The 15,284-nt window shown below is 32.3% G+C and overlaps 2 protein-coding genes across 3 annotated transcripts; one reads left to right on the plus strand and one right to left on the minus strand.

Moving 5' to 3' along the window:
* Nucleotides 1-682: 682 nt before the first annotated feature.
* On the plus strand, nucleotides 683-2,878 carry LOC120171203 (chromatin modification-related protein EAF1 B-like). 2 transcript variants are annotated; one of them, XR_005520858.1, is made up of 3 exons: nucleotides 683-1,188; nucleotides 1,225-2,434; nucleotides 2,817-2,878. XR_005520858.1 is itself a non-coding variant. In XM_039178953.1 (2 exons), the coding sequence occupies exons 1-2, from the start codon at nucleotides 685-687 to the stop codon at nucleotides 1,738-1,740; spliced, it is 1,020 nt and encodes a 339-aa protein (XP_039034884.1). In that variant the 5' UTR covers nucleotides 683-684; the 3' UTR covers nucleotides 1,741-2,746. The 2 variants fall into 2 exon arrangements, 1 of the variants encoding a protein (XP_039034884.1); XM_039178953.1 differs by lacking the exon at nucleotides 2,817-2,878 and having other exon boundaries at nucleotides 1,225-2,746.
* Nucleotides 2,879-9,545: 6,667 nt separating this feature from the next.
* LOC120171178 (probable LRR receptor-like serine/threonine-protein kinase At5g48740) lies at nucleotides 9,546-14,037 on the minus strand. Its single transcript, XM_039178944.1, has 15 exons — nucleotides 13,832-14,037; nucleotides 13,143-13,689; nucleotides 12,491-13,060; nucleotides 12,335-12,403; nucleotides 12,195-12,263; nucleotides 12,042-12,110; nucleotides 11,849-11,920; nucleotides 11,707-11,775; nucleotides 11,381-11,616; nucleotides 11,095-11,306; nucleotides 10,762-10,888; nucleotides 10,581-10,649; nucleotides 10,199-10,388; nucleotides 9,971-10,103; nucleotides 9,546-9,873 (listed from the first exon to the last, which is right to left on the minus strand). The coding sequence occupies exons 1-15, from the start codon at nucleotides 13,902-13,904 to the stop codon at nucleotides 9,655-9,657; spliced, it is 2,724 nt and encodes a 907-aa protein (XP_039034875.1). The 5' UTR covers nucleotides 13,905-14,037; the 3' UTR covers nucleotides 9,546-9,654.
* Between the last annotated feature and the right edge of the window lie 1,247 nt (nucleotides 14,038-15,284).

Below are 15,284 nucleotides of genomic sequence, written 5' to 3' on the forward strand. Positions count from 1 at the left end.
GTTCTTCCTCTTCTCCTCCGACTTCTCCTCCGACTCTAACAGATACCCTCTTTGTATTGGTGTACCGTTTTGTAATAGTTCTATATTCAATAAATCAAGGCACTCTTTTCCTCCTTCCGCTAGTTACTCTTTTCTAGAGTTAACTAAGAGGGAGGTTTTAATGAGGCCTATTATTCCTATAAAAAAATATATATATTTTTGATGACTGTAAACCTAAAATTTATTTTATCATGGTTCTCTTGTTAACAATCCGAAAGAGAATGAATTTTGGGTATCTAATAAACACTTCCTTTAGATTTAACATGTTGAAATTCAGGAATTAGTATAGGCTTGATTGCAGGCTTCAATGGCTTCTGGTTGGATGTAACAACTTGCTGAAATTCAAGAACTTAACAGACTGGATTATGTGTTTGTGGAACTCAATGCTATCAAATTGGATGGTATTCTGGCTTGATTGATAAACAATACCCATTCTGCAATTAATTGTCAAATGTTGATATGAATAGGCCGTTCACTTGTATGATTTTGTTTTATATTATTCTTGTCTCTTAAGCTTTAAACTATTCCTCTGGGTATAGAAATGCACTTGATTTGGCATTTATCCGCTTGCATTTAAATTAAGATGACTTTCTTTTTTTCCTTTTTTAATAGCCTGGCCACAATCCAGATCATCAAAGGCAATTAATGGTACCTGAGCTCCAAACACAGGCCCAAGGAAACAGTCAGGCAATTCCGTCTTTCAATGGGTTGACTCCTGCTTACCATTGTCATCCTCAGCAGCAGCAGCAAAGGCCTCCACAGCAGCCCCATGCACCGAGTAAACCTCATCATGCTACTGGGTCACAGCAGCAAGCGTATGCCATGCTCTTAGCTAAAGAAAGGCATATGCAGCCGGAGCAGTTTCATATGCATCAGCAACAGCAACAGTTTACTGCCTCTAGCAATTTCATGCCACATGTTCAACCTCAGACCCAATTTCCTATCTTTTCTCTTAAGAATAGTTCCCAGATTCAATCCCAAGCTTCAAATCAACCAGTATCACTCTCCATGACGACATCTTCACCAAGTACTCCTATCTCAATGCAAAACCAACAGAAACACAACTTGTCCTCTCATGGGATTGGTAGGAAGCCCCAACTTGGTGCTAGTGTGTTGAACAATCAGATAGGAAAGCAACGGCAGCAGCAGCCTGTACAGCAGCAGCCTGTACAGCAGCAGCAACAACAGTTTCAACAGTCTAGCAGGCACCACCCTCAGCAAAGTCAACAAATGCAGTCTCAACAGCAAGCTAAACCTTTGAAGGGAGTGGGAAGAGGGCTGATGCATCAGAACCTTTCTGCTGATCTTGCTCATCTGGATGGTGTTGGCATGACCCCTAGCAACCAATGTGCCAAGAAAGGAGAGCATATAATGCAATTAATGCAAGGTCACAGCTTGTCTTCTGTGCCAGGTGTGAGCCCTGTCCAACCATCTAAACCTCTTGCTTCTTCTCAACCTTTGAAGAATTCCCAACCGCAGCAAAAGCTAATGTCTGGGGCAGCAGCACCTTCTACAAAGCAACTCCAGCAGATGGCTTCCCAGTCCGATAATAGTTCTAAAGGCCAGGTGTCGCCAGTGCCTTCTGGTCATGCACTATCAGCTGTGCATCAATCCGTGCCACCAGCAGCTATGGGTTCACACCAACAGCATTTACAGCTACAATCACAGATGAACCAAAATCAGGCTAATCAAAACCAATAAAGTGTTCAAAAGACGCTTCAACAGATACGACAAGTGAATTCTGATTCTTCAAGAAAATCTCAAGCTGAGCCAATTCAAGCTGGGCAACGGCCCAGAAATAATGCTTCACAGATGGTTGCAACCACAACCATGGCAATGGATCAGGCTGGCACTGATTTAGTTAATAACATGGTACCTGTTGTTTCTCCTTCTGTTCGTTCTCAGTGGAAATCACTGGAATCAGTGTATGATCCTGGTACACCAAATGTAGCCACTGAAGTGGGATCTATAGGCGGCAGTCCTCTTACAACTTCACCTTGTAGCGATCCAGGACCTTCTGTCAGCCAAGGGCTAGGACAGAGACAATTATCAGGCGGCTTACCCCCTCGTGGAAGTAAGGCTGGAGTACAGTGGTCGCAAAAGCCACAGATACAACAATCTCCCATACAGCCAACAATTCAACAACACCACCAGCCACAAGAACAATTACAACAAGATCAGCATAATTCTCCCACACAACGGTTGCCTTTGAAGCAGCAGTCACAAGCACAATGCACAACATCAAACTCTGAATCTGCAATCAGTACAGGGCAACTTGTATCACAGGCCTTCTAATTCTAAGCTGGAGTGAAGTAATATAGTTGATGGAGCAGTGATGACAGTTATTGGTCCTGCTAGGGTTGGGTTTGCATGCTCTTGTAACAACAGTGTACAGGTAATGACAATATACAAATTTAGGCAGGTCTGATAGTGTTACTATATTTTAGGTTTCCATGATAGGCAAAACTAAAACATGCAGAATTATCATACTGTTGTGATATATCAATGATGATAAATGATCCTCTCATTGTTGTTAAGAGAGTTGTAAAGCTTTTCTCAATCTCCCTCCCAATGCACCCTTCACTTGATTTGAGGCCTCAAAATTTTGTGGATGGCTACTTTCTACAGCTAACTAGCTGTGGGTGCTTGGCCATGTAACTATTTGAATCTTGTAAATCTGCCACTTTTCCACTTTCTTTTTGTTTATTTCTTTGCATCTAAATTTTCTTGAACTTGAATGGAGAGTGAACACTAATTGAGTTGTGCGTTCTGTGCAGATGAAGCAGGATAATCCATTAGGGCATAACATTTGTGGAAATAGGTCATTGCTATTTCAGGTTACAAATTCACTAAAATGGACTTTTATTTTTGTTTCTACTTCCTTTGCGGGTTTTGGGGGAATAATGTATATGGCTGTGTTAGAGTATAGAGAAGACGGAGACAGATATAGAGACATTTGTAAATAGGTCACATCTTCATTTTAATGGTTCTTTCTTCCTCTTTTTCCATGGTCTCTGTGGAAGGGGCCTTATTTCCTCTTGCCCCACTAATTTTAGTTGATGTATTATTATCCTTTCAGATCAAAGTTGGTAGCAACCATTTTTATGGGCAAAACCTTTGGAAATTTGTGGATATATAAGGTTTCTGGTATACACATTGGCCGGTGGCATTAGAATGACTGGCATTTGAATCCCGGAGTTTGCAGTTGGTTCATGCAGGGTAAAATTCAGCGGGTCTGGGATTCGAATCCCACTATCTGCGTTTTCCCTATCCCTAGGTAGCAGCCTCTTGTAAATCATCGATGCCATTCCTTTTCCATTTCCTTGTGTGAGTAATTAATACACTAATTACGAGCCCTGGGCCGGTGTATCTTAAATGGATTATTAAATTTGGAGTTAAAACACTGGTCCTGTCTTGTCTGAAGGTTTAAAACCCACAATTTTGGTGCCATCTGAAGAGCACTCTGGATCTGATGATTTGATTTGTTTTAAATTTGGTGCAGATCAATGGCCTATGGGCACTCCACAAAAACTGCGTTGCATCTCATCCGGCGCATCCTTTTATCTAATTTGGTTTCCCCCTGTAACTGATGTGAACAATTAAGTGCAGAGCACTTTGGGGTAGTGAGATTATTTCATGTTTTAGTTGAGTATTTTCTAGGGATGTAAAATCGGGTAATCGTTCAGGTTTTAGTCGGATCCTGTCAGGTCGGGTAAAATCGGATACAGGTCAAGTCAGGTAAATTTGACACAAGATCCAGATCGGGTTCAGGTCAGGCCATTTTCAGTTCGGATCGATGTCAGTTCAGGTTAAAACAGTTCAGGTCCGAAGCAGATAAAGACCAGGTTAATTCAGGTTCGGGTGGACTTCAGTCGAATCTCGTTCAGATCGGGTCACATCATTGACAGATAAAATTCAGGTCGAATATTTACCGGATATGGATTGAGTTCATGTCGGGTCGTTTTTATTTTTGGATTAATTATTTTATCATCTTTCGTGATTGTTGAATTGCAAGTTGTAATTGTATATGATTTTGAGTAAATTAAGAGAAAAAATAAATATCTATGGATCAATTTTGTAAAAAATATAAATTTAAGGATAAAATTGAAGAAATGTAAAATTACAAATAAAATTTTAAAATATAAATTAAACGACACACATAGGTAAGGGATTAAATCGAAATAAATTTAAAATATGAGGTTTAAATTAATATAAAAAGGAGTAAATTAAACACATTTAAAAAGTTATGGACCAGTTGCAAAAATATAAAAAACTACTAATAATGAACTAAATGAAGATGCAAATATAAATTTAAGGACTAAATTGAATACATATAAAAGTGAAAGACTTAAAATTAAAATAAATTAAAAAAATATTAAATCGAAATAAATACAAAATGTGAAGAAATAATGAAAAATATAGTAAATTATAATCATTTAAAAAATTAAAAAATATAATATATATATATATATAATATAAGTTTGTATATAAACTATATATATATATATATATATATAAACTATATTTATATTATAAACTATATAATTATTATAAGTTATATATATAAATTATGTTTATATGAACTATATATATAAACTATAAAAAATATATAATTTATAAACTATAATTTATATTAATATAGTATATATATATTATTCAAAGTGAGTGATGGAAGAAAACTATTTAAAATAAATATTTTTTTTGTGTGAAATTTTTTGATTTTATTTGGGAATTTAGAGGGAATTTGAGAATTTAGAGAGAATTTGAGAATTTAGAGGGAAATTGAAAAACTTAGAGGGAATAGAAAATTTTGGAGGGAAATTGAGAATTGAGATTTTATTTGGAAATATATTTTGGGTTAATTAGGCTCATGCTCCTCCAACAATCATCATTTTCCACTTGTATTTGATTTTTTTATTTCTTTCATTTTAGTCATGGTTTAATTGTAAATATCTTCTTGAATTTTCAATTCGATGCAATTTAATTTTGTATACATTCTAATTACTTTTAGTTTTCTATATATATATATATATATATATATATATATATATATATATATATATATATATATATATAATATATATATATGTATGTATGTATGTATATATAATATATATATGTATTATATAATTATAATTTATATTAATATAGTATATATATGTATGTATAACTAATATAAGTAATCTATAAATTATATATGTATATATTATAAAAACACTATGCATAAACTATATAAAAAGTAATAAATTATATAGTTTATAAAAACCTTAAACCCTAAACTATATATGTAACTTATAGTACATGTATGTATAAACCATGTATAGTATATATATATATATAAACTATATAAAGTAAATTACTTATATAGTTTATAGAAATACTATGTATAAACTATATAAAGTAATAAAATATATAATTTTATAAAAACCCTAAACCTTAAATCATAAACCCTAATATAAATAGACTAGCACTAATGCATATATATTTGTAATAAAAGAGTGGGCTTATGTATTGGGCCTATGTAAACTAATGTAAATGGACTTATTTTTTATTTTTATTATTACTTATTCATAACAACAAAATAAATGAGCTATTAATGTGAATTAACCTAACATGTAACTAAAATACTAATTATGCAGATGAAATTAATATGACATGTACTACTATTTATGAACCATATAATATGCAATGTGACATACTAATTATTTAACACCTAATTAATCATGTTTTATATAATTTACATTTAAATAGTTTTATTAATTTTATTAAATAATTTTATATAATATGTATGTATAAACCAGGTATAGTATATATAAACTATATATATATATATATATATATATATATATATATATATATATATATATATATAAAGTAAATTACTTATATAGTTTATATAAACACTATGCATAAACTATATAAAGTAATAAAGTATATAGTTTATAGAAACCCGAAATCATAAACCTTAAACCCTAAACTTTAAACCATAAACCATAAACCCTAAACCCTAATATAAATGGACTAGCACTAATGCATATATATTTGTAATAAAAGAGTGGCTTATGTATTGGGCTTATGTAAACTAATGTAAATGGACTAACTATTGCAAATGGACTTATTTTTTGGTTTTATTATTACTTATTCATAATAACAAAATAAATGGGCTATTAATGTGAATTACCTAACATGCAACTAAAATATTAATTATGCAAATGAAATTAATATAACTTGTGCTACTATTTATGAACCATATAATATGCAATGTGACATACTAGTTATTTAACACCTAATTAATCATGTTTTATATAATTTACATTTAAATAATTTTATTAATTTTATTAAATAATTTTATATAATATGTATGTATAAACCAGGTATAGTATATATAAACTATATATATATAAACTATATAAAGTAAATTACTTATATAGTTTATATAAACACTATGCATAAACTATATAAAGTAATAAAGTATATAGTTTATAAAAACCCTAAATCATAAACCCTAAACTTTAAACCATACACCCTAAACCCTAATATAAATGGACTAGCACTAATGCATATATATTTGTAATAAAAGAGTGGACTTATGTATTGGGCTTATGTAAACTAATGTAAATGGACTAACTATTGTAAATGGACTTATTTTTTGGTTTTATTATTACTTATTCATAACAACAAAATAAATGGGCTATTAATGTGAATTAACCTAACATGCAACTAAAATATTAATTATGCAAAGGAAATAAATATAACATGTACTACTATTTATGAAACATATAATATGTAATGTGACATACTAATTATTTAACACATAATTAGTCATGTTTTATATAATTTACATTTAAATAATTTTATTAATTTTATTAAATAATTTTATATAATATGTATGTATAAACCATGTATAGTATATATATATAAAAAACTATATAAAGTAATAAAGTATATAGTTTTATAGAAATCCTAAACCTTAAATCCTAAACCCTAAACCTTAAATCATAAACCCTAAACTTTAAACCATAAACACTAAATACTAAACCATAAACCATAAACTTTAAACCATAAACACTAAACACTAAACCATAAACCCTAATGTAAATAGACTAGCATTAATGCATATATATTTGTAATAAAAGAGTGGGTTTATGTATTGGGCCTATGTAAACTAATGTAAATGGACTAGCACTATTGCAAATGAACTTATTTTTTTGTTTTATTATTACTTATTCATAACAACAAAATAAATGGGCTATTAATGTGAATTAACCTAACATGCAATTAAAATACTAATTATGCAAATGAAATTAATATGACATGTACTACTATTTACGAACCATATAATATGCAATGTGACATACTAATTATTTAACACCCAATTAATCATGTTTTATATAATTTATATTTTAATAATTTTATTAAATAATTTTATATAATATGTATGTATAAACCATGTATAGTATAGTATATATATAAAAACTATATAAAGTAAATTACTTATATTGTTTATAGAAATACTATGCATAAACTATATAAAGTAATAAAATATATAGTTTATAGAAACCCTAAACCTTAAACCATAAACACTAAACAATAAACCATAAACCCTAATGTAAATGGACTAACACTAATGCATATATATTTGTAATAAAAGAGTGGGCTTATGTATTGGGCCTATGTAAACTAATGTATTGCCAAAATTATTTATATTAATAATGTAAAACGTTAATATATATTACATAATAAATACTTTCATTATTAATATTAATTTTTTCTTTATATAAATTAAACTATATAATTTATATAAATTAAACTATATTAATTTTCATTGTCATTATTAATCATGTTTTATCTAATTTACATTTAAATAATTTTATTATTTTATTAAATAATTTTATATAATATGTCTATTTATTAATTTAATTATCATAATAAATATTTTATTATAACATTTAAAAAGTAATCATATTGATTTTTTAATTACATCATAAATTAAAAAACTCATAATTTTATTAAAATCTTATAATTTCGTCCATGGTAATATATAAGTCAGGTAAATATCAGATCAGATCATTAACAAGTCGGATCATTTACAGGTCAGGTTAAAAACAGGTCAGGTTGAAAACAGGTCAGGTTGAAAATAGGTCGGGTAATACCAGTTATTTACCAGGTCAATCTCGGGTTCGGGTTTATATCAGTCGGATGCAGTTCGGGTTCAGATCCACAATTTTCAGGTCCAACTCGGGTTCAGGTCAACACCAGTTCCGACTCAAGTCGGTTTTGGATCATCACAGCGCAGGTCAAAAACAGTTTTAACTCAAGTCGGTTTCAGTCAATTTTACTGGTCGGGTCAGTTTTTTACACCCTTAGTATTTTCCATTATGATTCGAAGTTATAACTAGTGTCACTTGTAAACAAACCCCACCCCCTTACATTTAATGTAAAACTTGGTTATGCATGTTTTCATATTTGTCTATTTTACTGTCATGTAAACTATGTACATAAAATTTTCAATAAATTAGAAATGGTTATTGTTTGATGCAAAAATGATTTCTATTGTCAAATGTATGCATATATAGTATAGAAGATTCTTAGATGGGATTGTATCAAGGACAAAGGGACAGGTTACTACAACTTGTGGAATTTAACAAGCAGCAATTAGCTCAAACTCGAAGAATACCGAGTATGGATTCCCTCGAATTTAGTCCCACCTTGCATAGTGTTAAAGCTGCTTTAGCTCTATCCACAGGTTTGCAATGTCAAATTTCAAGTGTTCAGTGTCGGTATTTAGATGGTTTTTCATTAACAGTGTTTATCAGTTTTACTATTTTGCATCAGATATCGAATCAAAAGTACAATGGTTAAATTGCCTAATTCTGTAGCACGTGAATCAAATTGCTCTTTCTTTTAGAACACATGATATGAGGGTGCCTTTGGTTGGGATTCTCATCGGTAATGTAAGATTCTAAAATGATATTTTCTTGTTCGATTTCAAAATATTATTTGACGAATACGATATAAGATTATTAGTTGTAAACACTATTTCAGAGTACGTGTGTAATGTAATTATCTTTACATTTCAGTAATATAATATTTACATGGAATTTTGGACGATTTTCCCTTCGAATTTATTGTCCATAGATTAGGTGATTCGTTCTTCTCGATTTGAATATAATTAAAAATATATTTAAATTTAAATTTAAATTTAATTATATATATATATATATTAATATAAAGTTGCATGTTAATTATTTTATTATTTTTTAAATTATACAAAACATACTACAAATCGAGTCACAGCACAAATATTTAAAAAAAAAAAAACAATTTAAGCACAAATCGGCATGAAAAATATGAACACGACACAAATCTAAAAATATAAGAATTTTGCATAAATAAACTATGAACATATAAAAAATTATATAAATTTATAGCACTTTAAACGTTTACAAGAAACAACGGCATGAACTCAAACCTTGTGTGATCAATAACTTATCTTCATTTTACCTTTATACAAGGCCTCCTCTTGAAACAGTATACCTCACCTCCGCAAAAACCAACTCTCCCTTGACATCCTTTATATGAAAAATTCTTTTTGATTTCATATATGTACTAGCTTTAACCTGAGTGTCCCATAGATGCAAGATATGAGAGTTGAATACTGTATGCGTCTTTCAGCTCTGCAAATACCTCTGCGATGGTTGGTCTCAACGACGCATCTCTCTCGACGGATTTTACTGCAACTAAGGCTGCCTTTCTCATGCTCTCCGCGTCGAATGTTCCCTTTAAGCTATCATCCACTATCTCAAACGCACTTGCCTGCAAGTAAGGCTTTGCCTGCAATGAAACCAAGTATATGAACCAGTTCTTTTAGAGAGCTACGTGTTGAACTCTAAGTTTAATGTTATCAAACTCAGACGAAGAACTTGATTACCCATAGAACTAGATTGAAGGAATCCGGACTTCCGGAATGACTCAGTGGTTCTCTTCCACATATGAGCTCTAAAAGTACAACACCAAAACTGTAGACATCGCTTTTCTCAGTCAGCTGTTTGGTGGAATAATAGCTGCAGATGAAATGAGTCGACGGTACGGTGACAGGAATGTCAATTGAGTTTGGTGAAGTTAAGGCTTTGATTTAATGAACTTAACTAAGACTTACTCGGGATCTAGATAGCCTGCGGTGCCTTTGACAACAGTCGTCACATGAGTTGCATCGGCTTGAGTTACTTGCTTAGAGAGGCCGAAATCACAGACCTTGGCATTCATCTGAGCGTCCAAAAGGATGTTACTGCACTTGACATCACGGTGTATGATTCTCGGGTCGCTCCCATTATGCAAGTAGTCCAGCCCTTGAAAAGATACAGAAATAAATGTGAAGGTTATGCTAGAAGTATTGCATCATTAATATTAAAAAAAGGCCCACAAATTCTCTGAAACGGCTACTTCTGTTTTAGATGTTATATCTACCCAAGTTCATCTGGTCTGAAATGTTCAAACTGTAAAACATGAATCCTTCACATTGCTAGACAGAACAGACATACCTTTTGCAGCATCAACAGCTATTTTCAGTCTCCGAATCCAGCTTAAGGAAACCTTTTGACTATTTGAACCTGGAAACAGAACATCAAGATCAAACCGGGGCATACTTTTAGCAGATGAGAGGAACATATTTAAAGGATAATCATGAACATGTTAAGTATTTTATTAAAGAAAAAGGCACACCATGGAGGTGACCAGCCAGTGATCCACCGGGTAGATACTCATAGACTAGTATCTGCTGCTTTGATTCATAACAAAATCCTTCCAAGCACACAAGATTTTGATGTCGAATTTTCGACAAGAGATGAACCTGCAGGCATGAGAATAGCAACTCTTACTGGATCAAGGAAAAATGAATCAAACTGAAATAATACTTAAAGATGATCTTTTATCAATGGTCTAGATGATTGCATAGAGTCTTCAGTTAAGTTCATCAAATGAATACCTAGAAAATTACTGAGCTCACACTGATTTATGGGTTAGACAAGGAAATCAGAGAGAGGTTTAATGATAAACCTCATTAATAAAAGAGTCTGCACCCAATTGAGTTCGATCGAACCGCACTTTTACAGCCACCAGTTTGCCATCTGATAGCTTTCCAAGGTAAACAGATCCAAAGCCACCACGGCCTATGACTTCCTTAAAATTGTTTGTTGCTGTTTTTATTTCTTTGTAGGTAAATATTTTCGCAGCATTCCAGTTTCGCATATCAATTTCTGCACCTGAATCTGAGAAAAATGTGCATATATGAATCATGTTGTCGATTCTCATGGTAACAATGATGTAAATAACAGTTACATACTTGTAGTATATGCGGCTTCAGTTTTCCTTTTCTTTATGTAGAACAATACTAAAAGAGAAATGAGAAGCAGAGCAAATACAGCTCCCCCAGCTGCACCAAGTATAATGGCTAAATGCGTATGTCGAGTGTGCTTCCTATTTCTAATAATAGTAAATTGTGGTGTCTCATTTGAAGGATTCGATGAGGCATCGTTGCATGCCATTGTTGAGAAGGAAAGGCACAAATTCCCTGATGTTCTGCACAAATATTGATCCATTCGGATGCATGAATACGGATTTCATATATATATGTCAGAGAATAAAAGAAAAAGAATAACAGAGCCATACCTAACTTGCAAGCTTCCTCTGTTCAAAGATAGGGGGAGGGTACCTTGCAATTTATTATTCTCCAGGTTCCTGAAGAATGAACTAACACAGTTTTTCATTCAATTCTTCTGATATTACAACGGTATTTATGGAAGTTGCTTACAGCAAGTGCAGATTCTCTAACTCTCCCAAGCTGTCGGGAACCATTCCCTGTAAACTGTTATTATGCAAGTCCCTGCATGTAGAAAAATAACAATGATGCAGTACAAGTACAGTCAAGAAAAAAATTTGTGAGAAAATATAACAACCTTTGACTGTAAAATCTCAATCAATAATAAGAAATGATAGCAACTTACAGAATTTTAAGGTTAACCATGCTGTTTAAATCGGAACCAAAGGATGTTAGCTGATTAAAACTCATATTCCTGAGAATTTAGTGAAGATATATTATTATTCTTTGCTATTGAATGAAGATACTAATAAAAGATGAATGCGTTGACCAAAATTACAATTTCTCAAGATGCTGCATATTGCCCAGATTTTCTATTGCTCCTGAAAGTGATGTGTTATGCAAATCCCTGAAAGAAAATGAAGTATTTATTTAACGGATGCCATATTATTAAGAGTTAAAGAAAGTTCAAGACATTACAGTATTCTAAGATCCAGCAAGTCACCAAATGTTGGACTAATTGATCTCAAGTTGATGTCTGAAAGGTCCCTAAGAGAAAAATGATAAGTTCATATGAGTATTTAGCCGAGGTAAAACTTGAAAATCATAAGCATACAGTTCAGTTTTTGCACATACAATGATGTTATTGTACTTCCTTCACAGTCAATATGATCCCATGGAGTTGGGAAGCATGGATCATCTTGCCACCCAAGATCAAGACCGGTAGACTGCTCAATAACTTGAAGTGCTGAAATTGTAGTTGAAGAAGACTCTGGTGGAATATCAACAATTTCATAGACTTCAACCGCATTGATTTGAGGGTAGAATTTGATTCTCTTAAGTGCAATATCCAGGCTGGTGATTCCCTTTTGTGTAAAATATGAAGTTCTGGTTTCTGAGGTTGTTATAGTGAATTCTGATTGCTGAACAACCCCATTGATTAATATATCGAAAGAAGCAGAAACTGGAAGAATATCAGCAAAATGGAGGACAACATAGTATTCCCCTAACATATCTAGAGGTAAGTTATAATGTAAGACATCTTCTCGTGCGAGAACTCTAGCAGTCTGCAGCACTTCCATAGGAGGGCTCTCCTTTAGACTTGTTAAATTCAAGCCAAGAGGAATGTGGAAGCCTGGTGAGACATGAAAGGGGGAGTAACCTTGATCTGCATCCCAAATGCGGTCAAACGGATCTTCAGGGTACCTGCTTTTACCGAATTTAATTGTGAAACATTGTAACAGAAGACAGAAGTCATAGATGGAGATGGGCTACTAAACATTCTTACCTCAGTGATCCACTGGTGTAACCACTATTAATCCGATAGCGCTTACGAAGTGACTTATTCAGGAAATCTTCTATGCCACTTCGGTAAGCGCCTTGAGGAAGTGGCCGAACTTCAAGAGAAGAAATAACCGGCAATCCACCCTCCGGAATACCATGCAAGCAAAATGAGAGTGTTACCTTACTCACTGGCCATATGAACTCTTCAATCCAGGGATCCTTATTAGTTAGGTTCACGGTACTAATTATAGCCGTCCCAAGAGACACTAAGAAAGCCGGAGGCTTCCAACGTCCATCATAGTTCTTATACATAAATTGAGCTCTAACAAGAACCACAGATGATGCATTTTCCACTGGTAGTCTATAGCAATTGCGACGTTTCGATTCGGGGAAAAATCGAAGTGGGACACTGGATGAGGAGGTACCTGAATCCTCAACATAGTCAATGGTAGTCACGTTGCCTGTATTTATGAATGCATCATCTGAGACCCATGTTAACTTAGATGAATCCACGTAAGTCCTTGATCCACCACAAGTTAAGCTCAAGAAACCTGTCTCATAGCAAATCAAATGTAGATCAAACCTTTAAAAACAAAAGGAAGCAAGTAAATATAGCTAAACATAAAAAGTGAGAAACATGGATAAATTCAGCTAAACATTTACACAAACATGATAAGAGCAAATTACACATACCATCTTGATCACAGAAAACAACCCAAATTCCAAAGAACAAAATCAAGGTGACCCAGAAGCAGTTCATGGCCATAGAATCTACTAAGAACGTGAAATGAAAGTATTTTGAGTAAAAACATAGTGGGTGCTTTAAATCCTTAAAAGAAGCTTTAATAGGAATAGAATTAATAAGAGTAATTATCAAGTTTGCATCATTGGTAGTTAGGGGTGGATGCACTAAGCCCTGTATGGGTAAGTGCATCTCATTAAATTGGAAAAACGATTAAATTTAGTTTAATGAGTAAGAAGAAAATATAAAAATTTTACATAAATTAAAATTCTTAAATTCTTAAATTTCTGAATTAAATTTTTGAGCATAAGTGATTGAGTAAATAGGAGTGCAAGTAATGATGATTAAGGAGTCTGAATGGCTAAGGTTCTGGGTCAATGATGATTATGCTAACTAACGCCACTACTGCCACATTGATGCTACCGTTAGCAGTTGTTGAAAAGCAGATAAAAAAATGGCCAACTCCTTGTGGACCAAACTCAAAATGGAAAACAATGAAAACCAGTTAACAAACAACACTTGTACTTTCTATAGCTTTCACTATATTTCTTCTCCATTCATCTTTGTAGGGGAGGTTATTGAGTGACTGAATTATGAGTTGACTAGTGTTCAGCTCGTGCTGATCTTGACTCCTGATCGTTCAAAAATTTATAACTTAACTCGTTAAGTTTATTAGAATTTTGGTTTCGTTATTTTTAGAATATATATAAAATCTATTATATTAATCAAAAAATATATAAAAAATCTATTAATACTATATAAGACTTAATATAACATAAATTAATAAATTTAACAAAATAATGATTAAAATAACGTGAGAAGCAATTTCAATGTCTAAAGTATCAATCTACAAATATACAAAACTAACATATTACAATCAAAGTAACAATTCACAAATACATTAAAGTAACATATACAATCATTCTTTAAAAATGTTTAACAATACGTAATCAATCTTAAAAATAAGACAATCAGCGTATTAAAAAATCATTTAAAAAATTAACGAGATAAATTTATTGAGTCGAGTTAAACCTTATTTGATTCTACTCGTTAAAGTCTCGAATCGAATTTAAATTTAAATCGAATGAACTAAAATCCAAACATTAGATTTTGATTGAATTTAGATTCGAATTTCCCACTACCTACTTAACTAAATTAGCACTCCCATATCTTTGTACTTTAATCAAAATTATATTAAAAATATAAATGAATAAATATTGGGACTATACGAGTCTTGAGTAGAGATGCAATCATAAGGGTATTAAAGCAAAAAACGACGGTCCAATTATTTTAAACTGGTGGGCCCTGTAATGCAGAAAAGAAAGCTTGACGGATCAACATCAATACAAATGATGTCTTTTGGTTCAACCTTTGCTTGCAGATTGATTCTCAACCCAGAATGTA

The sequence above is a fragment of the Hibiscus syriacus genome, unplaced genomic scaffold (assembly GCF_006381635.1).
Source record: "Hibiscus syriacus cultivar Baekdansim isolate YM2019G1 unplaced genomic scaffold, ASM638163v2 tig00111812_pilon, whole genome shotgun sequence".
Taxonomy (NCBI): Eukaryota; Viridiplantae; Streptophyta; class Magnoliopsida; order Malvales; family Malvaceae; genus Hibiscus; species Hibiscus syriacus.